At 34.1% G+C, this 26,533-nt stretch overlaps 1 protein-coding gene across 1 annotated transcript in view; it reads right to left on the minus strand.

Moving 5' to 3' along the window:
- Window positions 1–26,533, minus strand: part of EYS (eyes shut homolog) — a 1,520,124-nt gene that overhangs the window by 1,134,237 nt on the left and 359,354 nt on the right. The window contains exons 7-8 of the mRNA XM_044675358.1: window positions 13,046–13,271; window positions 8,272–9,966 (exon numbers count right to left, since the gene is read on the minus strand). Coding sequence (XP_044531293.1) covers window positions 8,272–9,966; window positions 13,046–13,271 — 1,921 coding nt within the window. The remainder of the gene's footprint in view (window positions 1–8,271; window positions 9,967–13,045; window positions 13,272–26,533) is intronic.

Raw genomic sequence — 26,533 nt, forward strand, 5'->3', positions numbered from 1 at the left:
TCTGCCTGATAGCTGTCATTTAGGCAAAAATAAGTGCTGAATATGCCAGAGTTGACCTGGTCTCATTTTTATATTCAAAGAAGAGATTTTAAAAAGTGATGTATCAATAACACCCCTAAAGGAGCTATGCCAGACATTTCTATGCAGCAATAAACTTGAATAGGCCTTCTAAACATGAAGTTATACTTGAAATTTTCTTTTCAACTAACCTGAATAGAAAGAATGTTTTGAAATTAGAGGCAAAACTTCATGGGAAACTGAACGAATAATTTCTTAGGGAAAAGAGAATATCTTGTTTCACTACTGCCTTCAATATATAGCCTTGTAATGCCCCAGGCAAGTTTAAAGTATTTTAATTGAAAATCAGGTGTTGATATGCACTTGTAGCAGGAGTTTCCTCCCTGGGAATTCCATTACCAATGAAATTACATGTCCTACATATACACATCCATAATTCATGCATGTATAGATACATTCACATAATCATTGCTAGCCTCAGAAAACTCAATTCTGACATAAAATAATTGTGTGACCTTCAGTAAGTCAGTTGATTTTTCAGTGCTTCAAGTAAATTCTCTATGACTAAGTTACTGAGAATTTGCTGGTCTGCATTGGTAGAGGAAATTTCTAAACTGATAGAATCATAAGTCCAGACTAAAATCAAGATTACTAAGACTCAGATACCCTGATGTTAAAAATGTTGATCCTGCTTGTTTTCCCCATGTTTTAAGTACAAACATTAGATAGGAAAACATTTATTACCTTCTAAATATAATCAGGGTAGTTTTCTTTCTGCTTAAGGTTTCCAGGATGACAAGTAAGGTTTAATTTTAATTTCCAGTGTAACAGTAACAATACTCTTTTGTAGAAACTATGGAAGAGAATAGAAAAAGAAAACCCCCTTTGGGTCTATAAATATTGAATGCATATCACAGTAGAAGGAAAAATAGTGTTTTTTTATTTGACCTGTTTTCAGGGAATTCATAAAGCTCTAATTTACCTCCGGCTCAGCACTAGTGTATCACTCCTAAGTTCCATAGTTTATTCAAACACATTTTTACTTTAATATACGATATATAGTGCCTATTAGACAATCATTTAAATGTGTTTAGATTCTTACTTAATATTAAAATATTTAGTATAGTAAACCAAATGGACATTACAAAAATCTCATGACAACATCCTTAGTCTTTTCAAAGATATTTTTATAATGTTTTATTCTATGGATATCTTTAATTTTTATTTTTACTGTTAGTTTTATTGATATAAACTATATCTCAATAATTCATGGAATTGTGGAACTAGAAATGGATGGGCTCTTGAGTATCAAGTGTTAAACCTTCTCATTTCATAGATGAGTCCCAAAAAGGTTTAGTGACTTGTCCAAAGTCACATAGGTAGTAAACATGAACCAGGTCATTTACCTCGAAAGCTGTTTTTCCACTATACCAACCTGTTGCCTATGTGTTATGCTGTAATCTTAACACCATAGGCTAAATTCTCAAATTATTTCTTTATGGTTTGCCATATATCTATATTTTGGATATCTAATGGAACAGAACATGAAATAAAGCCTTCTTATAGTTTTGCTTATGAGACAAAGTATGTACTTTCATTTTCAATCATGAAATATACTTCTTATCCTGCATATGTTTAATCCTATCTTTGAAGACATTAGAATGCAAATATGAGATAGTGTATTATGCCTAACAGTTGAATCCAAAGAGGAAGAAATATTGCCAAAGAAGGGATTAGGTGCACCTGTAGTAAAAAGAGAGTGGTACAAATCTGTTTGGTTTTTCATTTTAGAGTGAAAAATGATTACATTTCCTGTTACTCTCATTTGTCTCCTGTCCTCCAAAGCAAAGGATAAAGTAACTGGAATTTCTTATTTTTAGTATCAGCCTTTCAATAATTTCTACAGGCCCACAGTTTTCAATTAAATCAAAGCAGTTTCGACTTAGGCAGCACGTTTCTTTTCTATTTTTTAAAATCCTTTGTGTTCTGCTTTTGAATCTGTACTAAGGATCATTTCTAAGGCAGAAGAGTGGCAAAGGCTTGGAAATGTGGGTTAAGTGATTTGTGCTGGGTCACACAGTTAGGAAATATCTGAGGCCAAATTGAACCCAGGACCTCCCATCTCTAGGCCTGGCTCTCTAACCAATGAGCCCCCTAGATGCCCCTTGGGTTACATGTTTTAACTTGACAGCCTTTCATGGCATCATTTCAGAGATAAATGTAAATGAATTTCACAGGTTAGCCTCTCATTTATACTTTTTTGCCATTAACTCTCAAACTGACATGGAGAGCTACCTTGGGATGTAGGTTAAAGTAACCTAGGTTAGATTAAGTAACTAAGTAGATGAAAACTATGTTAAGAATCAGCACATTCAAATTCCTCCTGTTAAAATCCAAAAGGTTAAGGAAGTCAATCTAAGCCCTACATTAGGCACTGCAGACAATCATTTTGATACTCAAGTCAGCTAGTCCATGCTAGACAATGGCAATATCCCTTTCTTGTTACTCAATTGTTTTGGGATCTTAATGTTTGATTCATATTTTCAGACTATCTTAACAATTAAGTCTTGGTTCTTCTCTCTGAGAGTAGCATTTAGGCAAATCATACAGAGGGAATATTAATTTACTCTGGAAGGAGGTAAATAGAAAAGATAGATTATGTTACTAACTTTTCTACCTATAGAATGAGTGGACAAAAGGGAAAAACAAGTCCAAATAAAATATTTTTTTCTTTAATGGTAGGTAGGTAAATGGATGGAAGAAGAATGTGTACATATTTCCTAAAGCAAGTGTCATGTTATTGTGGTAGTTTTGGGGGAAAAAATCTGTTTTGGACATTTTTTTTGGTCAGGCTCTCACTTCTAGATACAATTCTTTCTTGTTTCATGCCTTTTCTGAAATGTAAAAAACATTATATTTCCCTTAAAAACAATGAATTGGCATATTCCTATCAGACACCTCAAAATAAATCATCTTGAGTCTGAATGACAACCCCTCTCCCTCCTATAATGTTTTCCCCTTGTTGCTTTAGGAGATAAAGTTCTGGAGGTTACTCCATCCAGTTACCTTTTTGAGTGTGTATATGTGGGGAAAACTAGTGTAGGTGGGGAGGTCTGTATATAGTCCTTATTGAGAAACTAAAACCCAAGCAGTATCCAATACTAATTGTGAGAATGGTTCTTCTACTTGGACTGTAAACATGACATTTAACATGATAGTAGCAACCACCATTGCAAACATAAAATTCTTTTTATATTAATAGTAAAGACATGATTCAACTTTTTGTTGAATTCCTATTTACTAAAATCTTAGAAGATATCTGAGAGACTTTTTGATGGATGAAATAACTAAATTTCCTTTAAAAGTTCTATGGAATTAAATAGTTTATGTTCTATGGAAGTACATAGTTTAGTAAAATCAACTAAATAGTATGAGATCAAGAGTTAGGGAGGAGAGAAAGTTTGTGAACCAGGTACTGACTTTGTTAAGAAAGGAAGGGGAATATCCTGAAAATTGGTATACAAAAATTACCATGCTTTTGTTCATGTGAAAGATGCATATAATATGGATCTCAGAAAAGGAGAGAACACTGAGTGGTGTGGTAGGGAAGAACTTAGAATTGGCAGTGAGAAACAGAGTTATAGCAAAGTTCATTTGGATGTTATAGCAAAGTTCATTTGGAGTTATAAAAATTCAAAAATACTAATTAAAAGCTGTAATCAATAGTAGGAAGGTAGAAATTAGATGCCAAGAGATTCAAACCTCTATTGTAAAGACCTAATTATCAACATTTCCTGGACCTGAATATTTTAAAAATAAAATACAATGAAATTCTAAGTAAGCAGGTCTACAAAAAAAAATTAATACATAGTTACCTCCTATTAAAAACAAAGAACACAAACTGCAAAGATTTGTGGTGAGAAATAGGTTTATGTTGGCATGTTAGACCTTATACCACAATAAATTCTAAGTGTATATAGTAAATCAGGAAAAATAATATCATAAAATACAAAAAGAAGGTTAATATATTTTACAATTATGGATTAGTACTGCCATTATTTTACTTAATCCCATTACTGATTCTCAGAAGTTAAAACAAAAAACTCAAAAGACTGAATTGGTTTGACTATGAATCTATTTTGCCTACCTCTCAGAAAATAATCCTCTGCCCTGGGGGATTGTATTTGAAAGAAGACAATCAAATCTGAATAACCTAGTTCCACTCTTAGCCTCCTAAAGACAACTAATTCTTAAGTACCTTTTAAGCATCCTAGCCTCTCACTAGTCAGTAACATTATACTATCAGGTAATCCTTTTTCTAAAATCTGCATGCGCACTCCCACCTTCTGCAGTTCAGTGCAAGTTCCAGTATTAAGATTCAATGTGCCTTCTCAGATTAATATGCCTATCTCGATGAAAACCCTTATAACTACATTAGTAGTTCTATTTTTCAGGTCAATGAGACAAATACTCATAGCATAAGAAAGAAGAGAACATAAAAGATGAAAGAAGATAATATTTGTAACTTGCTTAGCACAGGTACATAATAGGCTTTTATGAATGCCTATTCCATTCTCTCCTATTAATTCAAAATTAATATTTTAATTACATAAAACTTGGCAATAACTTTATAAAAAGAAATCAATTAAATCAGAATAAGAATAAAACAGATACTTTGGATAGAACTATTTTTATTAAATATATTCACTAACAGCATGACAGACAAAATCTATAGTGAATTAGCCCCAGGAATATAAGGCCAAGATAACAGATAAGAAATAAATAGTAAGTTTGTAAAGGAAGAAAAAATAGAAATGATTATAACTATCCTGTTTAAAATAATTATCAATAATCATTGAACTTCAAATTAATCAAACTCTGGTGTGTAAGCATTAAGTTTTAACCAGGAAGATTTTGCAAGAAAAAAGGGAAATAGTTTGGCCAATACATGAGAAATGTAGGCAGGTATTAAATATAAACATTTAAATATAACACGGATTATTATTTTTATTATATACTTATTAGTTGTATATTTATCTATAGTTAGTATTATATGTTATATAGTGATGATTATATGTTATGTTATATAATAATAATTATATATTATAATAGAATACAGTGACATTTAAAATTATAATAATGTACAGTCTGATTGTTAGAATCCTTGCTAAATCCAGACCTGGAGTCCACCATGGCAGCTGTGATGAAATTAGTTGAATAGACAATGCCCAACCAGATATTCTAATGAAGTAACCTTAAGGACTTTCTTCCTTTAATAGTTGGTGATGAAATGTAAAAGGAGCCCCTAATCCCATCCCCTGCTTGGATATTCCCCACCCACCTTTATAAACTGAAAATAATCCTCTAATTCCTTCTTGGACATTCCACATTTTGTTCATTTCCTGTTCAGAAGTACCTCATCATATTTTCCTGCTTGGATATCCTGCCTGTTTAGGAGCTGATGTGGAGGTGTGTTCCCTTCCCATTTATGGTACAAATTCTGGTCATAACTTTTTCAGTGGGTAGTCTTCCTTGCTGGGAAGACTTTATCCTACATGTCTGTTGAATTTTTCTCTCTCAATAAATCCCTCTGAATATTATTATATCAGAAGAATCATTCTTAGGCTGTGAAGCTAGGTGATTGGAAGGATGATAGTATCTCAACAACTTAAAACAAAAAAAATAGGATTAAGGCAGGGGTGGTGGTGGTGGTGGTGGTTGAAATTACAAGAAGAAATTATTAAAACTATTGAATTAATAAATAAGACTAGAAGCTGGTACTTTGAAAAAACAGATAAAATAGACAAAGTACTGGTCAATCTAATAAAAAAGGAAAGAAGGAAACCAAATTGATAGTATCAAAGATGAAAAGGGAGACCTCCACTATTTGACAAAAACTGCTGGGAAATTTGGAAAACAATATGGGAGAGATTAGGTCTAGATCAACATCTCACACCCTACACCAAGATAAATTCAGAATGGGTGAACGACTTGAATATAAAGAAGGAAACTATAAACAAGTTAAGTGAACACAGAATAGTTTACTTGTCAGATCTGTGGGAAAGGAAAGACTTTAAAACCAAGCAAGAGTTAGAGAAAATTACAAAATGTAAATTAAATGGTTTTGATTATATTAAACTAAAAAGTTTTTGTACAAACAAAAATAATGTAGTCAAAATCAGAAGGGAAACAACAAATTGGGAAAAAATCTTTATAAGGAAAAACTCTGACAGGGGTCTAATTACTCAAATATACAAGGAGTTAAAGCAATTGTATAAAAAAATCAAGCCATTCCCCATTTGATAAATGGGCAAGAGACATGAATAGGCAATTTTCAGGTAAAGAAATCAAAAGTATCAATAAGCACATGAGAAAGTGTTCCAAATCTCTAATAATTAGAGAAATGCAAATCAAAACAACTCTGAGGTATCACCTCACACCTAGCAGATTGGCTAAAATGAAAGAAGGGGAGAGTAATGAATGTTGGAGGGGATGTGGCAAAATTGGGACATTAATGCATTGCTGGTGGAGCTGTAAACTGATCCAGCCATTCTGGCTGGCAATTTGGAATCATGCTCATAGGGCTATAAAAGAATGCCTGCCCTTTGATCCAGCCATACCATTGCTGGGTTTGTACCCCAAAGAGATCATAGATAAACAGACTTGTAGGAAAATATTTATAGCTAGGCTTTTTGTGGTGGCAACAAACTGGAAAAGGAGGGTATGTCCTTCAATTGGGGAATGGCTGAACAAACTGTGGTATATGCGGGTGATGGAATACTATTGTGCTAAAAGGAATAATAAACTGGAGGAGTTTCAGGTGAACTGTAGAGACCTCCAGGAACTGATGCAGAGCGAAAGGAGCAGAGCCAGAAGAACATTGTACACAGAGACTGATATACTGTGGTAAAATCGAATGTAATGGGCTTCTGTACCAGCAGCAATGCAATGACCCAGGACACCTCTGAGGGATTTATGGTAAAGAACTCTACCTACATTCAGAGGAAGAACTGCAGGAAAGGAAACATATAAGAAAAGCAACTGCTTGAATGCATGGGTCGTGGTGGACATGATTGGGGATGTGGACTCGAAACTACCACACCAATGCAACCACCAACAATTTGGAAATAGGTCTTGATCAAGGACACATGACAAAAGCAGTGGAAATGTGCGTCGGCCATGGGTGGGGGGAGTGCGGGGGGTGAAGGGGAAAGTAGGAGCATGAATCATGTAACCACGTTAAAAATGATTATTAATAAATGTTTAAATTAAAAAAAAAACAACCAGGATAGGGGCCAGTATACCTAATTATACTGTAAAAATATTCATTAGTCACTACAATTTTTCATCTAAGAAAATGAAATTGGGACTGGTGGTAGGAGCTTAAGGACTACTCAGTGTGGTGAAAGGAGATCTTGCTTCTTTTGATTTTATAATTGACAGAATAAAGTAGAGATAAGTAGAAAATAATTCAATATTTACCAGTCATTCATGAGAGTGAGAATGCTGATACTTCCTTTTCTGATATACAGAATTTTTTTAAAATTTGCCTATAATCAAAGATAACTGGTAAGTATATTATTGGTTTCCAAAATACTTTTCACATATTATAAAAGATCTCTTTTCTACAAGTAAACATATTTGTTTTTATTAGTTAATTTCTACCTTGCAAAACTCTATTCTACAAATTTTCAAATCACCTTTTTAATGCCAAAAAACTGAATGAAGAATATGAATTTGAGAAAGACTGAAATGAACTTTAATAATAGCACCACATATTTATATTAACAAAATGCATATCAGGTAAGATGTGACAATGAAATGAAATGAAATTCCCTTGACCTTTTCACTTAAAATAAAATAGAACAAAATAAGATAATATAAAGATTATGGTTCTTTAGATTGTACCCAAGTTGACAAACAATTTTAAGAAATGAGAATAATAGAAGTTATTTGTAAACTCTGAAAGACCCAATGTAAAAAGTTGATCAGAGTCTGACTATTTGCAAGTGGTATTTCAGTCTGCAGTCTACTTTTACCTTTTCTGTATTGATCTGATACCTTTTGCACAGTACATGAAAAATAACTATCTATCTATGGCAGGGAGAGTAGCAGATACTATTACCATCAAACTTGCTGCTGTTACAATTACAATGATGCTATTGAAGACCTAGTGACCATAATAGCCACTTTTATGCCTGCAGAAAAATGACTTGTCTTTCAAAGTTTACTGAAGAGAAAGTAAAAACTCACCAGGAGGCAGCAGTTGATCAGATGGTTGAATGGACTCCAATGAAGGAAGTGTAACCAATCTGGGGATGGAAGTATTCAGACCTGTAGGGGATTCCTCATCTTGCACAGCTGTTGGAAGTATCATGGATGAGACATCTGGAGAGTTGCTACCTATTTCTTGTAATGTTGACACTGAAGTCAGAGAAGGGGCATGAGATGCTAACTCAGATATCTGACTAGATTTAGGAAGATGTGTGTGTTTATGCTTTGACTGGTCAAACAAAACAGAATAAGACATCTGGCTAAAATTTGGCATCAAATGCTTTTTTAAAACTTCAGTCATTGAACCTTTATCCAGGACTTCTGTAAGAATAAATTGATTTTTAAGGTCATTTTGTTGAATTGGTTCTAAAAATGGCTTTAAAGTTCCATCTAGATTGCTCTGTAAACTTGGTTCAAAAATAGAACTATCTGTTAAGTGACTACTTTGTGGTTCATGAGATACCTCAGGCAGTTGAATGTCTTGCTTCAGTAGCTGAGTTAGGTAATGTTGCTTTGATATAGACTGATCAGTAGAATACAGTTTTCTAGTCATTTCCGGAAATGGAGAGTCTAAAAAGCTGGTCAGAGAAGGGGCAATGTATGAACACAGAGAACTGAAACATGGATAAACATTCAAATTGTTTGCTGTGCTCTCTGACAAAGATGTCGTTCTTTCTCCGAGGAAATTTTCCAGGCTCCTTTTAAAAGAAAATGGAGGTGAAAGCTCTGTGAGCTCCACTGATGGTGTTATTTCAGTCAAAGAAGAAAATGAATGCCCAGAAGTAATTGTTGTAGTTCCTGTTAGTGTATACCAGCTGCTTAATATTGCTGAGTTCATCCAAACTGGTTCATAAAACTGAGACTGTTTGCTATGCAAAGCCTGAACTGAGCATTCATCGGAGGATTTCATTTTAGTCATAGAACATGTCACACACGTTTGGCTTAGCTCACTAAGAGAATCAGCAGGCTGCAATGAGATGTTTATGCTGGATGCCATACTCTTAACTAGATATTCATCAGGAAGGGATGTTTGTTCACTGGTTTTATGCAACACTGGTAAGGTTGAGGGCGCTACCTGTTGGGGTATTATTGTCTTAGCAGGAGAATCAAGAGTCATTGAGAAGCTCAATGAACTCCAGTGAAATTCTCCTACTGATGCCAAGGAAAAAGCTGAATATTCTCTGGTATCCTCTTGAGTCCCGCTAGGAGAAATAGGAGGTGCATATATAGAAGTAGTTTTAAGCAGAAATCCATGGGAGAGAAATGAGTGACTATTTAATTCAATCTCATCCCCTGGAATGCTGCTAATTACTGAACTCATGTCTGTGGCAGATAAGGAAATAGTCTGATGGTTCTTTAATGATGAGACTTGTGTAGGAAAAATAGAAACTGTCATAGAACTAGTGATAAATGAGAACAAAAAATCTTTATCCAAAGCTTCAGTTGAAGTCTGCCTAGACACTTGAGATACAGATTTTAATACTGAGTTCATCATTGCTGAAGTATGTTCACCAGTCTTCAGAAATTGAAAAGAAAGAGGATCTAGGGTAGAAGCTCCACTGGCAGTGAGTCCTTCTGGCTCATTGTCTTCAAAGGATGTTATTAGGCTTACTTTGATCAAATGAGTCTGTGAGACATCTTTGGGCCTGAAGAAGATATCTGGTTTTTGTGAATCTTTAGAGAAAGGAGAAAGCAACAAGTATTAGAAGAAGCTTTTTTTATTTGTTTCTTTGAATAACTTTGTCCCTGTGCTGAATCTTTAGTAAATTTAATTACCACCCTAACTCAACTAATTTTTAACCTTGCATATGTACAGAACAATACAACTCTATAAATCATATTCTTAATAAAAGTAAAAGAAAGCTCTTTAAGTTCTCAAAAGTTGACTAAATGCAACATCTCCAATTATTTAAGTTCAATATGAGGGCCTAATTCAGAAAACATGGTATTGTTCACAAGAGAAGTATTATATTTTCCAAATCAAAAGACTGGTAAATTAATTTAACATGAAGAAATTACAAACGTTTTCCATTGAGAATATCAAGTGGCTCTTTGACAAAACGTACTAGAACTCTAATAGATACCAATGCATTTTTTCATTTAACTATCGACTATGTTTATCTACAGTAGAAGGACATATAACCAAAATTATACATTTCTTAAAAGGAATATGCTACTGTAACGAGAAAAGAAGTAAAAAGTGGAAATGATTATCTCACTTTCAAAGTAAAAGTTCCTTTAAAATGTCTTCCCTAAACAAAAATTGTGTCTTTTAAATAGCCTACCTTTTCTACAACTGATCACTAGATAACACTTAATAACATGAAATGATACCTGTCAGATCTATGGGAAAGAAATGATTTTAAGACCAAACAAGAGATAGAGAATATTACAAAATGGAAAACAAAATAATTTTGATTACATTAAATTATAAAGGTTTTGTACAAACAAAATCAATGCAACCAAAATTAAAAGGGAAGCAACAAATTGAGAAAAAATCTTTATAACAAAAACCTCTGACAAAGGTCTAATTAATCAAATTTATAAGGAGCTAAATCAATTGTACAAAAAAGCAAGTCATTCTCCAATTGACAAATGGGCAAAGGGAGTTGAAAAGGCAATTTTTAGATAAAGAAATCAAAACTATCAATAAACACATGAAAAAGTATTCTAAATCTTTTATAAATTAGAGAAGTGAAAATCAAAACACTTTGAGATTCCACCTCACACCGAGTAGATTGGTTAATATAACAGCAAAGGGAAGTAATAAATGTTGGAGGAGATGTAGCAAAATTGGGACATTAATGTATTGCTGGTGGAGTTGCGAATTGATCCAACCATTCTGGAAGGCAATTTGGAACTATGCCTGAAGGGCTTTAAAAAACTGTCTGCCATACCACTGCTGGGTTTATACCCCAAAGAGGTAATAAGAAAAAAGACTTGTACAAAAATATTTATAGCCACGTTTTTTTGTGGTGGCAAAAAATTGGAAAATGAGGGAATGCCCTTTGATTGGGGAATGGCTGAACAAATTGTGGTATCTGTTGGTGATGGAATACTAAAGTGATAACTGGAATAATGAACTGGAAGAATCCCATGTGAACTAGAACAACCTCCAGGAATTGATGCAGAGCGAAAGGAGCAGAACCAGGAGAACATTATACAGAGACTGATACACTGTGGCTCAATCAAATGTAATGGACTTCTCTACTAACAGCAATGCAGTGACCCAGGACAATTCTGAGGGACTTGTGAGAAAGAATGCTATCCACATCCAGAGAAAGAACTGTGAGAGCAGAAACACAGAAGAAAAACAACTACTTGATCACATGGGTCGTTGGAGATATGATTAGGGATGTAGATTCTAAATAATCACCCTAGTACAAATGTCAATAATATGGAAATAGATCTTGATCAATGACACATGTAAAACTCAGTGGAATTGCTCATTGGCTATGGGAGGGGGATGGGAGATGAGGAAGGAAAGAACATGAATCATGTAAACATGGAAAAATATTCTAAAATGATAAATTAAATAAATAAACGTAAAAAACATGATATATGTTTTACTAAGTTTGTAACTAAAAATTAGAGACATTCATTCTATGTCATAATCAAAATGACTTTTGTGCCTTAAGTTCTCAGAAGACCATACCCATCCACCCCAAAAAACCACTAATATTTTTATATGTCACATTTTATAAGGGAATCAAAGAAAATACCTATAATAATCTGTTGACATAAACATATTTAGAAATGATGAAAAATAAGCTAATGGGTCCAAGAAAGTAAAATGTATTCATTTTATGATAGGGCTAATTTTAAAATCAAATTTATTATTTTATTAGTGTAGGAAATTCACAATACAGTGACATAATGAACAGCAATAACATCTGCAGTTAGCAGACCTGAGTTCAAAGTTTACATTTGTCAATCACTAGCTCATTAGACCTCAGTTTCCTCTGCTATAAAATGAAGAGATTTAATGACCTCTGAAGATCCCTTCAGCTTTACATCTATGATCCTGTGGTTCCAGCAAGGATAAAAGCTCCATTAAATGAGTTGGGAACTAATTTGCACTTATTGTATATAAAGTTGCCTTGGGCACTATTAGATTAAATGAATTAGTCATTGTCACACAGCCAGAATGCTTTAGATTCAGAACTTGAACAGCAAATTTTCCTGATTCTGAGGATAGCTCTTAGCCACTACTACTAAGATCAAGCTTCAGAAAATCTCCTTAGTTGTGCATATCAACAAAAAATGTGGTACAAATAATTTCCCAACAAGTTTGTGGATATATGACTTATACAACTCAGGAAAATACTATAGTGAGAACAAGGTATATAGTTGGTCACTGATTCTATAATAAAATCAGAGACAGAAAGCTAGGAAAAAACCTCAGAGGTCTTTTAGATCTTTTTGTCTCATTTACCTATTAATCAAAAATATTTGCTCACTGAGAAAATTTGATAGATTAAGTGGTTTACTACACGTAATTTAGTCAATAAGTGAGAGAGCCAGGATTCAAACCCATGCCCACTGATCCAAAACTCATTTTTCTTTCTAATACACCTCATTTCTCAAAAATGAGTTTATGCTACCAAGAACTCAAATACAATTTTAAAAGTATATTATATTTTTAAAGGAAAGATAGAAGAAATTACATCTAGATATGGTTTTTGAACTATATAAACAATAATAGGACAATTCTGATATGCCGACTTTAAAATATATATTTTCATTCTCTTACCTTGAGGTGTATTCATTTTACTCTCAAGTTGTGTAGGCCACACTGCTGAAAAGCCACTGCCCCATGGCCCAGCAGGGGGCACTCCATATGTTTCAGGATAAATACTACTGCTACTTTGGAGGCTAGCAGGTATGCAGGTGACATTGTTTATTCCAGCAACACAAAGAAACCCAGTGGAGCAGGTCTGTATAAGGCAATCATTGTAATTAAGCTCACAGCTTCCTTCCTGGAAGAGAATTTTTTTTCAAGTCAGTTTTGAGGTCCATTTGCATTTTCATAGTCACATTAGATAGCTCAAATTATTGCTTTCTTTTGATGTTAACATGTAGTTTGTTTAAATTGAACTGTGTAAACCTTGCAAAATTAATTCAAGCCTTTGACAAATTTTGGACCAGCTAAATTTCAGGATAGAGATATATTCCCTTTAAATTTAAGTCAACAGTGGTACCTTGACTTTCTGATAAGCACTAGTTTTCTTTTTCTTTTAAATTCACAATCTTATGCTGCTCAGCAGTCAATATGACTTTAATAACTATACTACCAATTATAAACTTTTTCTGCTCTAAAATATCATATCTTGGAGGTTAATATGTACTAGCATATAAAATAGAAAAAGTTTAAAGAACACATTTTCTTGTGAGGTTCTAATTACTTTGTTATATTGGCTCACAGAATTGATGCTCTTTATACACTTTAACTTGATTTGTGTAGCCTATCGCTGCCATGTCTTTGCAAAATAGGTTGTCACACAATGAAATACACTTAGCTCATAGGGAAGCAAAAATCACCATGCATACATAAATAAGCTTGAATTGGACTTGATGACATTACTTCACTTTTGAAATGCTTAGGCTAAGCTTTTAATTTTATGATATGATTACAATATCTTCCCATATTGGGAATCAAAGCAAAGCAAAGTTGTAAATGGGAGTGGGGGGATCACAAAGATTTCCTTACACACTGATATCATGCTGATTGACTTGTTACCTCCAAATCATACTTGATGGAGAAAGAGGAAGAGAAGAAAGAGAAGGAAAAAGAGAGGAAAAAAAGGACAAAAAGAAGAGAGGAAGAACAACAGGAAAGAGAAGTAGAAAGGGAAGGGGAAGAAGCCATCATTCCAGTTTATCTTTATTTCAAGAAGGTTTCTAGAGTCACTTCTTGAATTCAAACTTCCTACCTTAATGGCTTTTTCATTCTTTAGCATAGGCTGTCTTAAAAAAAAGAATATGTTTATTAATTGATACTTGGTAACTGGTTTCCAAATACAAAACAAGGTAGTCCTTCTAAATTCCTCTTTTTAGGATGGGTTTTAAAATTTTAACTTTATCCATTTTACCACCATTTTATTTGTTAGATAAATTCTAAGCTAACAATATGATTTTAAAATTTTTTTACTAAATGTTATTTATTAAAATATAAAGCAATTAAATCCTTGGCATGGGATTCTCTTATTTTTTCAAACCCTTAGCTTTCATCTAAGAATCAATACTAAATATTGGTTCCAAGGCAAAGGAGCAGTAAGGATTAGGTCATTGGAGTTAAGGGATTTGCCCCAGGACACACAGGTAGGAAGTGATGACGGCCACATTTGTATACAGGACCTTACATCTCTAAACCTGGCTCTCTCTCCACTAGCTGCCATAGATCTTTATTATTCAATGCACCATGTCTGAGGAATAGGGGGTAGTTGATGAGGGTGAGAAAGAAGATGGAGAGCTTCTTTTAGCTTTCAGTTCTAGGAGGGAAGATATACAATGCCAGCCTCTCTGTAGGTCACAGAAGGAGAAGATTCTGGGAAGAGCTTGATGTGAAAGGAGTTGGCAGTATTCCCAGCTTGCTACACTAGAATCTTTGTAGAATTTCCCTGGGGTGAAATTTGAGACTCTTGTTCTCCTGGATGAGTTACCTTGTTCCCAATGGTAGAGCTCATTTACTCTGTGTATCGTCTGGCATATATTCTCATTTTCATACTTTCTCTATTTCTCTTTGCTTTCATATTGGATAAGTGGATTTATTTGGGATTTATATTTGTTTCTTCACAGAACTAATATTGGGTGGGAAGGGTATAATTCCTTAAATTAAAAGTTTGCGAAGGAAACCACAATCAGATGATCATAACCCAAAGAATAATAATTCTTTTTGAGGGAGAAAGGAGTCTATGGAAGAGAATTTATAAGCATAAAATTGACAGGATTTGGCAACTGAATGGATTTAGGAGTAAAGGTTAGATAGAGAGAAGAACTGAGGGGAAACTAGGTTGCATTCTTGAGAGAATGAGAAAATGGTAAAATCCTCAACAGTAATGGGGTAGTTTGGATAATGAGGCAATTTTGGGAGAGTGTTAGAGGGTTTTTTTTTTTTTTGGATGTGTTGGGTTCAAGATGTCTAGAGGAACTCCAGTTTGAGATATCTAACTTCTGGAGACATGAGACTAGAAGGCAGCAGATAGATTAGAACTGGATAAATAGATTTAAGAATCATTGACTTTGAGATGATAATTGAATTCTTGGGTACTGATGAGCTAAGCAAAATAGTATATAGAGAGAAGAGAATAGGGCAGAGACAGATTTCTGTACCTGGATTTGGACTGAGCTACAGTATACTACTGTTCAACTTAGCTTTTATCAGCCAACTTGTAAACTCTGCTGGTTCAGAGACAGTAAACTGCAGAGTCCCCTGTGGTCTACAATCCCTGCCTTGGTTATTCTTCTGCAGGCAGTAGAATAGACTAAAAAGTGAAAGTGAATGTCCATTCATCTCCTGCAGTCTGAACAACAGTACTATTGCTTGTTTCTGGACTTATCCTTCTCTGGATATATTTGCCCAGGGCTATAATTGCCTCATTCTCCAGAAAGCCCTCACTAGGTTCAGGTACCTTCCTCTGTTTGCCCTACAACTGAGTTCAGGACAATAGAAATATCATCTGGTATGTTTTCTTATATGTTGCACAATAAATGAATGTGATTTATTTATTTGTGACTTTTTTACTCTGGTACTCAGCCTTTCTCTGGATTCTTGAGTGCAACATACACTATGAATTCATGGCCATACTCCATTCCATATGTCTATATACTTATCTCCCTATGTAATTCAGGCTATACTAATGATGCATTATAACTTTTTCTTCGATTCTCTCATCAAGATTCTGATTGGCATGTTTTCCAGATATGTCTGGAATTTATTTTTTTGGGAGTGGGACAGATAGGGGGATGCTTACTGTATAACTTTCTACAGTTCCACTATTTTGACTGACTTTAAGGCACTTATTGTTGAAAGCCTTTTCATGAATTTTTGTAACAAAAGGAAGGACATGAAATGATAGCTATCAGGGATAGGTGGAAAGGAAGGTTTTTTTGTTTTTGTTTTTTTGAGAATGGTAGAGTCAGGGGTGTGTTTATAGGCATCAGGGAATAAAACAGTAAATAGAGACTAAATTGAGATTAGAAAGAGATTAGGGATCACAGGAGGGGATATTGACTGGAGAAGATGGGATAAAACACTTTTTCATGTAGGAATTTTCCTGTGAAAAAATAGGAGAGCAAGGAAATAAGTTGTTCTGGATATGTTGAGTTTAAGATGAATTCAGGACATCTAGTTTACAATGTTCAGTTGGTAGCTGAAGATACAAGTGTGGAAGTTAGAATAAAGCTTGGAGCTGAATAAATAAATCTGAGAATCTTATGCATTAGAGATGAAAGGAGTGGGAGGAATGAGAGTCATTTGAATAACACTTTTTTTCTGAAGCTGTCAAATATATACATATATAGAGATTGGTATAAAATGCACTCAACTCAAAAGGGAAGCATAAGGGAACTGGGAGCAGGAGGGAGAAGAGAGAGTATAGGCTTAAGGAAAGATTAATTTAAAAAAATAATAATAAGCTTCTATCCTTGGAGGGTGGAATCTAACAAAAAAAGTTTAAAGGAAAATAAAGAATTAGAAGAATCTACTGGTTCTCACTACTGCTCTTCAGTTTAAAAGATCTTCTCTTTTATACTCAAACCCACATAGTATTTCAAGCTCTTTATCTCATATTTGCCTTAAAAAAAGATACTGGCAAAATTTTACACAATTAATTTAATAAGAAGTTCCCTTTATACCCAGCAGATTGGCTAACACTACAGCAAAGGAAGCAAGAAATGCTGCAGAAGATGTGGCAAAATTGGGACATTAATGCATTGCTAGTAGAGTTGTGAATTGATCCAACCATTCTGGAAGGCAATATGGAACTATGCCCAAAGGGGCTTTAAAAGACTGCCCTTTGATCCAGCCACACCACTGCTGGGTTTATACCCCAAAGAGGTAATAAGGAAAAATACTTTTACAAAAATATTTATAGCCACGCTCTTTGTGGTGGCAAAAAAATTGGAAAATGAGGCGATGCCATTCAAATGGGGAATGGCTGAACAAATTGTGGTATCTGTTGGTGATGGAATACTATTGTAATAACAGAAATGATGAACTGAAAGAATTCCATGTGAACTGGAATGACCTCCAGGAATTGATGCAGAGTAAAAGGAGCAGAAGCAGGAGAACCATATATATACAGAGACTGATACACTGTGGTACAATCAAACGTAATGGACTTCTCTACTAGCAGCAATGGAATAATCCAGGACAATTCTGAGGGACCTATGACAAAGAACACTATCCAGAGAAAGAACTGTGGAAGTAGAAAAACAGAAGAAAAACAACTACTTGGTCACATGGGTTGATGGGGATACAATTGGGGACATAGACTCTAAACGATCATGCTAGTGCAAATATTAATAATATGGAAATAGGTCTTGATCAATGACACATGTAAAACCCAGTGGAATTGCTCATTGGCTATGTGAGGGGAATGAGAGGAAAGGAGGAAAAGAGCATGAATCACATAAGCATGGAAAAATACTCTAAATCAATTAATTAAATATTTTTTTCAAATTAAAAAAAAGTTCCCTTTAAGCCAGTGTCCAGAGTATCTCAAAGCTTTTCAGGCTGACTACATCAGAACTATTTACTCACCAAGATGCTGGAATATCCATACATATATTAATGTGTGTGAAAATATATAGACACATAAATAAATATCTCTCTATATATACACATACATATTTCTATATGTACATATATACATATATTATATTTATATAATGTTAATGTACATTTCCTAAAAATTATGCAATCTCATTCATTTTCACCATTTTATCAATGAGCACAAAATAAATGGAGGTTTTACTCTGCATAAGCATTGAAATAATTTACCTCAAACTTTATGATAATGGACAATTTGAATTACTCCACTGGCTCTAATTTTAAAAATTCATATTTTATATGCTTATGATATGTTTGTAACTGTGTAACACACATATAGTGTGTGCCTCTCACTGAATTATGGGATTTTAGAAGACCCTTATTCGTCAGAATTTAGCTCAAGGGCTTTTTTCTCTCTTATGTATAAACATATTTCTCAATAATGAGAAAATATAATTGAGATAATTGGTATTCTAAGTTCAGGGTTTTCATCCCCAATGGAAGTGTAAAAGAAACATTAGGCATGTAAAGCAAAATAGGGCAAGTAAAGTGAATATAGGTTTAATGACTACATTTATTACAGTTCTCAGAAACAGTAAAGTCTTAACTGATGCTTTGGCACAGCACCTGGCACATGGGGTATATTTAATAAATGCTTGTTGACTTGCCTTGTTTCCTGTATAGGAAACCTGCCAGTTTCTACTCATTAAAACAATCAGTGATTTATTTCACAAAGGCTAGTAGCCCAAAGTTCCCCTTCTAGATAACAGTTATATCTCCAGTTTCCTTTACTTTTCTGGGTATTTTTTCTGGCCAGTTCTCTCATATTATAGAGGCAATGATAAAATAAAATATGTGCATAGATCACTTTTTCTGTTGTTTTTATAGTTGTTGTTACGCTTTTATAATTCTCCTTTTCTTTAAAATGGTGAGGACATTTCTGTGCAGAGGGAACAAAAATTACTTTTTTCTTTAATAGCTAGACTTGTTTTGTCAATGGTATCTAAAGTGAAAACATCTTTTTATGGTTGATTTATGCCTCGAACAATTCCTTCTAATTTAACACATAGTCTATAATTCCAAATTTGGTCTGGCCATTTAAAAAATAATTGAGTGATGCAGTGAAGTATATTCATCATGTTTTTTGTCCTTTATTAACAAAATTGGGATGCTAATGAAACTAGTGACTTTTTTTGTGAATGAAGATATCTTTTACTAATCCTCTAAAGTACCGGTTATTGATATTATAAGTCAATGACTATGGAGTTCTACACTTCTAGTCTTTGTGGTGATAGTGAAATACACCTGCTTAAAGTGAACTGATTACAAACACTTGCAGATAATTTGATTAGAAACCTGGAATGGGAAAGTTTTAAAAGGAATGAATGAAAAAATACAGTAGTACACAGTCTATATTTACAGAATGTCAGGAATAAAGGAATTCCATTGTCTATCCTTCTTCTCTTTTTTCCTCTCTCCTTCCCTCTCTCTGACATTTTTACCCTCCCAGTAAATATAGACAACCTGGGATATTAGATCAAGTTCTGAACTTTCAGTAAAGAAATATTTCTGATATTCATCTGTCATATGATTTTGCACAGGCCATTCAAACTCATTTACTTTTAGCAAATAAACACAGATTCACTCTCCATTGTCACAAAAGTTACTTCCTAAAACACCATGTGGGATCATGTCACTTCCCCACTCAATATACTTTAGTGACTACCTATTGTCTCCAGGAACATATGAAAAAAAGCTCTGCTTGGCATTCAAAATCTTTCATAACTTAGCCCTCCTCCTATCTTTCAGTCTTCTTACAGCTTACTCCTAAATAACTATTCTTTAAAGTGTCAGTACAATTGCCTCGACTGTTAGATGAAAAATCACTCCATCTCTAGACTTTGGGTATTTTTTCTGACTGTCCCCCATACCTGGAATGCTTCCCCTCCTCTTCTTTGATTACTGATTTCCTTGGCTTCCTTTAAATCCCAACTAAAATCCCACCTTCCATGGAAAGTCTTTTTGAACCCCTATTAATTCCTTAAAAACAAAAAACTTACCTTCTATATTGGAATCAACACTAATTATTGGTTCCAAGGCAAAAGCACTCTAAGGGTTAGGTAATGGGGTTTAAATGACTTCTCCAGGGTCACACCACTACAAAGTATCTGAGGATAAATTTGAAGGTAGGATCTCCCATCTCTACTCCTATTTTTCAAACTCCTGAGTCACCTATCTGCCCCAACCCTTATTAATTTAATTTCTTTCCATTTTTAACTATTTCCAATTTATCCTGTATATAGCTTGCTATGTATATATTTGTTTCCATGTCGTCTCTCTAATTAGACTGAAACTATCAGTAGTCACATTGTAAGATCCCTGAGATGAAATATTGGGTCTTATCTTTATATGTTTCACACAATGTGTATGTAGCATAATGCCTTAAACATACTAGCTAGACCCTTAGTAAACAACAGTTGCACATAATTGAATGAAGAGCAAGGTTGTTGTGAGAATCAAATAAGATAACTATAAAAGCACTAAGTACAGTGCCTGCCATGTAGCAAGCACTAAATAAATATTAGCTATTAGAGAGAGAGATGGTCACAGGTCAAGAATGTGAGATACACAAAAGTTTGCTATGTTACCAGCTGAAAGAGAAGAATGGGAGATTGTGTTATCTTCTCTATCTATATTTTACCACCAGCAACTCTTTTCATTATTTTCCCTTTACTATTTCTTTCCCAGAAGCTTGTGTTCTTGGGATGATCTTGAAGAAATACTTCATTTAGGAAGCAAATACAAACTAAGTCTAGAAATTTTAGCTCAAATTCTGTCTTCTTCAAGAAGCCCTTCCTGGATTTCCTGGGCACCTCCTGTCCCAACATTAGCTTATTCTATTACTAATCCCCTAATCTCCAATTTATCTTATATAGACTCTGTTTTTAAATAGTTACTTGTCTGTTGTCTATCTCATTAGAATGGAAACTCCTTGTGAATTGGTACTGTTTTTGCCTTTTTTTGATTTTCCCAGGGCTTAGTGAAGTACTTGTTTTATAGTAAGTTTATTTTGTTAGTTTTATTTTTTCATAGTAAATTATTAATAAATGCATGCTTACTTGTTGATGACTGGATAAAGAGGAGGCATGTTAAGTCTAAAGAATGCTAAGTACATGTCACAGATCTGGGAATTGAAAAGTCACAGACAAGGAATATCCCATGGATTAGTTTGGTTTGAAAATGGAGTGTATGAAAATCATGTACAATCCAAGTGGAAGGATATTTAGCAATCAGGTTGTGAAAAGCTTCCATATCAAATTAAGAAGTCTGAATTTTATATAGGGAAAAAATGGAAAATTGCCAATGCTTCTGAAGCAAAGTAGTTACATGGTCAGGCCTGTACTTTAGAAATTCCAATTTGACAGCTATATGGACCGTGCCTTGAAGAAGGGGAGAGGCTGGAATTAAAGAGAACAATTAGGAGGCCATTATAATTAATGTAGAGTGAACAAGAACAATTTATACTATCATATTAGTACTGTAAAATGAATAATTTGGAAAGACTTAAGAACTCGGATCAACTAAATCACCAACCATGATTTCAGAGGACTGATAAAAATCATTGTCTTCCTCATGACGATGAAATGATAGACCACTAAGCAGAATTAAAAATGACTTTTTGGATATGACCAATGAGTGAATTTGTTTTGCTGGATAGTGTTTATGTGATATAGGATTTCCTTTATCCCTTCCCCCTCACTTACTTCCCCCTCACGCCCTTTTTTCCTTCCTTTCCTGACTCCTTCCTTCCTTCCTTCCTTTGGGTAAGGAAAACATAAGTACTTGATAATTGAATTTTTTTCTTTTTTGAAAAGGAGTCTATTAGGGCAGCTAAATGGCACAGTGGTAAAAATGCTAGACCTGAAATCAGAAAAATCAGACTTGGCAACAAATTGCTTTTGGGTCCTAAGAGATAGTGGAGTGTCAAGAATATAAACCTGGATGACTGGTTAGATGGCAGGGCGCTTCAGGGCTCAAATCTATATTGGCCCATTGGGGTTGTTCACATGTCTTCTGGAAATATTACAGAATTCAAAAATATCTGAAACCAGGAAGGATTCAGATAATGTCAATATGTAAATATTAAACATTTGCAAAGAAACATATAGTTTTATATTATCTTCTTAGCCTTTCAAAAAGCAAAAATCTCTCTCTTTACAACCCTGTCTAAAAGAGGCAATGGGGGTTGGAGGGGAGTTGTGGTTGTGGCCTGCAAATTCTTGTGTTATTCCTATGACTATCTTTGAGCCTAGGAGAGAAGTACTTAGAAAACAACGTTTCTCTATCTATTCTCTAGACCCTTGATTCAGGAACATGCAAATCTTTTGCTTTCTTCTTACACCAGTGTTTCATATAAAGAATATAGTTAGGGCTTTTTCATTTTTAAAACATTAAACAAAATGGCTTCTGATAACCTCCCAGCTGATCTCACTCTCTGCTCTTCATGCTACTGAGGTATTTTCTGTTTCTGTCTGCAAATGGAAGTTGGTTAGGCCTGCCTATAGTGTACTTTTGAAGCTGGGCTCCAAACTCTGGGAATATGTGCATGATTCTGCTTTTTTTTTTAAAACTTGTTTCAAAAGGCTGAAAGTTGCTCCCTAAAATAGTACAGTGGTTTACTGTCAAAAAACAAACCAAGTGCTGCAGTATGGAGACAATACAGGATACCCACTACCTTTTGTGGCCTGCTAAATAGATTGTGCTGAATATCAGTCCCAGTCCCAGCCCCAAACCTCTTCCCTCAGGCTACATGGTCAGGCAACAACAACAGATCTTACTTCTTCCCAATAGCTTGGCTGTTTTCTTAGTTTCATTTATTTTTAATTAAAAAACTAAACCAGGTGCATTGAGTGTGAATATAAAAAGATGCCTGGGCCACAAGGGAAGCACTAAAAACCTGCTGTTTCTCAGCTGCAATGCCAAAGAATAAAGACAAAAAAGAGAGAGAGACTGGTTTGTTAATGTTTTTTTCTCCCATCAGAAATGCAGAGAATGCAGGTTATAATACTTTCTCATGCTGCCTAGCCACTGTTTAATTATTTATGCAATAAACCAGCAGCTGTAAAATGCATCATTTGCTTTTTTTTCCTTAAGAACATAAGAATTCATATAGAAGAAGAAAATGTAGAGTAAGTAAGGAAATCGAGGCACAATGAAAAAGTTAGTGAGAACTCCATTCTAATACTGACATTATTTGGGAGGAGAAATTGTATTGTGATCCAGTTTTGGGGAACTTAAAGCACTTGGCAAATAGGATGAAATCGTGTAAGATTCTATAATATAAGTAAAATATTTGATGTTTTCAATGTTTCTTTAGTATTGGGGAAAAATGTCAAGTGCCACAATCACCTTTTTTTATCTCTTAAATGATGAATGGTATCCAAATAATTTTTACCATCCTGTCTTGGAGATTGAAAAGTGCACTAGTCTAGTGAGGGAAGCTCTCAGGCTTTCTTCACTGAGAGATACTGAGGAATCCAATCAACCTCAGTGTCTCATCAATACCATCCTTTTTAGGATCAAATATTTCAGTACTCATTTTAAAGATATAAAAAACGGAGCCCAGAGAAGTATAGTAACTTGCCCAGTGTCATATAGGTTGTTGCAGAGTCAGATTTTGAATTCAGGTTCTCTGATGCTGAATCAAATGCATAAAATTTCCTTCTTTCAAAATATACTATAATAAGAAATACAGGATAAATGTTCTTACCAAATATTGTATTTTTTCCCCTGAAAGACCTAAAGAGTTTCTGATGATGGTGGGTATGGATTACTAATTATCCTCATTAGGGATGCCCAGTAGTAATTAGATGATTTTTTATAGTATTTTAATGCATTTTATTGTCATCTTTATGCAAAATCTATCCTGGTGTCCTACTTAAATGTTAACAGGGTCACTGATTGCATTTCTTGCTATTACTCCACAGAATCAAAGACAAAGGAATATTACAATCAATAACCAAGAGCTAACTGTTATTTGATGAATACAAAATAAGGCAACAATAAAATCAAAAAGGAAAATCTGTGAGCATTAAAAAAATGAACAAAAATATGCTATTATGAATTTTATCATACCTTATGAACACTATATTTGTCTATTTCCCTAGAGTCTGTAAGTTTTTAGTAATGAGAAAACCATAAAAAGCCCAAAATGAATTAGGTGGGATATATCGAAAAGGTCATTATTTAAGAATGTAGTGTTAAATTCCGATTATTTCTGCTTCTACTTATGCAACTTTGGACAAGTCATGTAACTTCACTACATTTGAGTTTTTTCATCTCTAAAAAGAAGTTATTGGAGGAGGTCATCTTAAAGGGTTCTTCCAGCTTTAAAACTTCGAATCCTATGTTGTAAAACAGTAAGTGCTCAATAAATAATTATTCATGATATTGATGACAATAACTTTCAAGGAGAAAAAAGCCAGAGCCATCCTCTAGCAATAGTATTCAAGGTCTGCATTGCTGCACTGTTTTTTGCTATTCAAACATAGTTTGAAGGTGACATTTAGAAGTCAGCTATTGCAAATAGACTTGAATACAAATAGACTAAAATGTGGAACTCTGAGAATTTTATGTCATTATAAAATCCTTCCCAACCCCCAATTTGGCTTGAAAGAGCTCCAGTTGCTACATTATATACTGATGTGGGTTTTAATCTAAAGACTGCAATTAACACCCATAGACTTCTGTCATTTTCAAAATGCAGAGAACATGATCCATTGACAGTCATAAGTATGGTAGGGACAATCTTCTTTGGGAGAAATTCATTTACAGAAGAAGAAATGAGCAATACTGATCAAATTAAAAATGGAGATCATTTGTCTTGAATTTTTTAGCAAGTCTAGCAGGTATAATAAATTGTGCTCCATCACTGGAATACTTTTACACAACGTGTGAATTTGGGAACAATCTAAGTCCTTTAATGTTGTTTGCTTCATGTTCCCAATTTGTTCTGCTAAAAAGAATAATCAACACTAATTACCAGCTTGTCAGATAATGTCACAGCTTTAAAGCATTAAGAAAGGCCTGATGGGTTCAGCAGCTCAGTTCTTCATTACTATCCACACAAATTTTAAATCACAAGCATACCAAAAAGAAAATTAACATTTTCTTTTCCTTTCCAGCAGGGGTTGTTCACTCCCCGTGCTATTCCTAAATATAAAAAAAAATAATCTTATTGTACTCTAATCCTCTAAAATTGTAGGTCTCAAGACAGAATTTTATATGACAACCTAATTAATGACTTTTCAAGCTAATATTATAAAGATGAAATGAAAAGAATCAAGTGAATGTTTTAATATTCAGAAAACAGTATCCAAAGGTGAATGCTGTGGAAAAAGAAAGGTATATTATAAATGGCATGAATCAATCTACTTCCATATTATTGAAAATGAAACAAATTGCCCAGACAAAAAAGAATCTAATGATTTGTAGAAAATGTAATAGTTTCAATTTTGTAATTAGAAATGCAAAGCTTATGTAGTCAGAATTTCACTGTTCGAATAGTTCATCAGATCTTTGAGTAATTATTTAAATAATTTAGTTACCATTTATATTTAGTTATTGTTTAGTTATAGTTTAGTTAGTTATATATAGTTTAGTTTTGGTTGCCTTAAACACACACACACGCAATACTATCTTATCTGAGATGAATTCGTTTCTCTTCTCAGATGGATGTATCCAAGTTTGGGGTAACCTTATGAATCTGAGAGTTTCAGTGGACTCAGGTATAATCAAGGCAGAAAAAAGGAGGAAGAGGAGGTCCTGGCAGCTATGCAAGTGCTTTTGGAGAAGACTGCTAATAACAATGGATTGGCCCAAGCCTGGAATTTTAGTATAAGACCTTATCAGTATTGCCTACTACTTTTATATTCTGATATGGTTTAAGTATAAGCCTCTAATAGATTTCAAATGATCTCATTTGAAATTATTTTATTCATATGAGTTCTGGGTCTTTATGGCTAACATTTCTTTTGTATGTTAAAATAAAATATACTTGTCCCATGATTGATTCATAATGTACATTGAATACATGTCTACTGCTCATTTTGGTGAAAACCTTAGATGTGAGCATAAACCCAAGTGGTAAGTAACTTGTTCCCAGAGTGCCACAGTTTAACAAATTCAAATCTGGGGCGATTTAGGGGGAGACTAATCTGTCTCATTAGAGACCAGTTTCACCTGGATGGAACATAGATATGTCTAGGTACAGAGTAAAAGCCATACAGTAGGGAGAAAAAAGCATGATATAGTGCCATAGCACAAAAACCTCTCTGGGCCAAGTAAAGGTTCCTCTATGTTAGTATTGATGTATTCTACAAGTCTTAAGGTTATCTCATTCCTACTCTTCAACCAGATTTACTAATACATTTTTTGATATCCTTATTTCTACCTGTTTTTACAATGAAG

This window comes from Gracilinanus agilis, chromosome 4 (genome assembly GCF_016433145.1).
Source record: "Gracilinanus agilis isolate LMUSP501 chromosome 4, AgileGrace, whole genome shotgun sequence".
NCBI lineage: Eukaryota > Metazoa > Chordata > Mammalia > Didelphimorphia > Didelphidae > Gracilinanus > Gracilinanus agilis.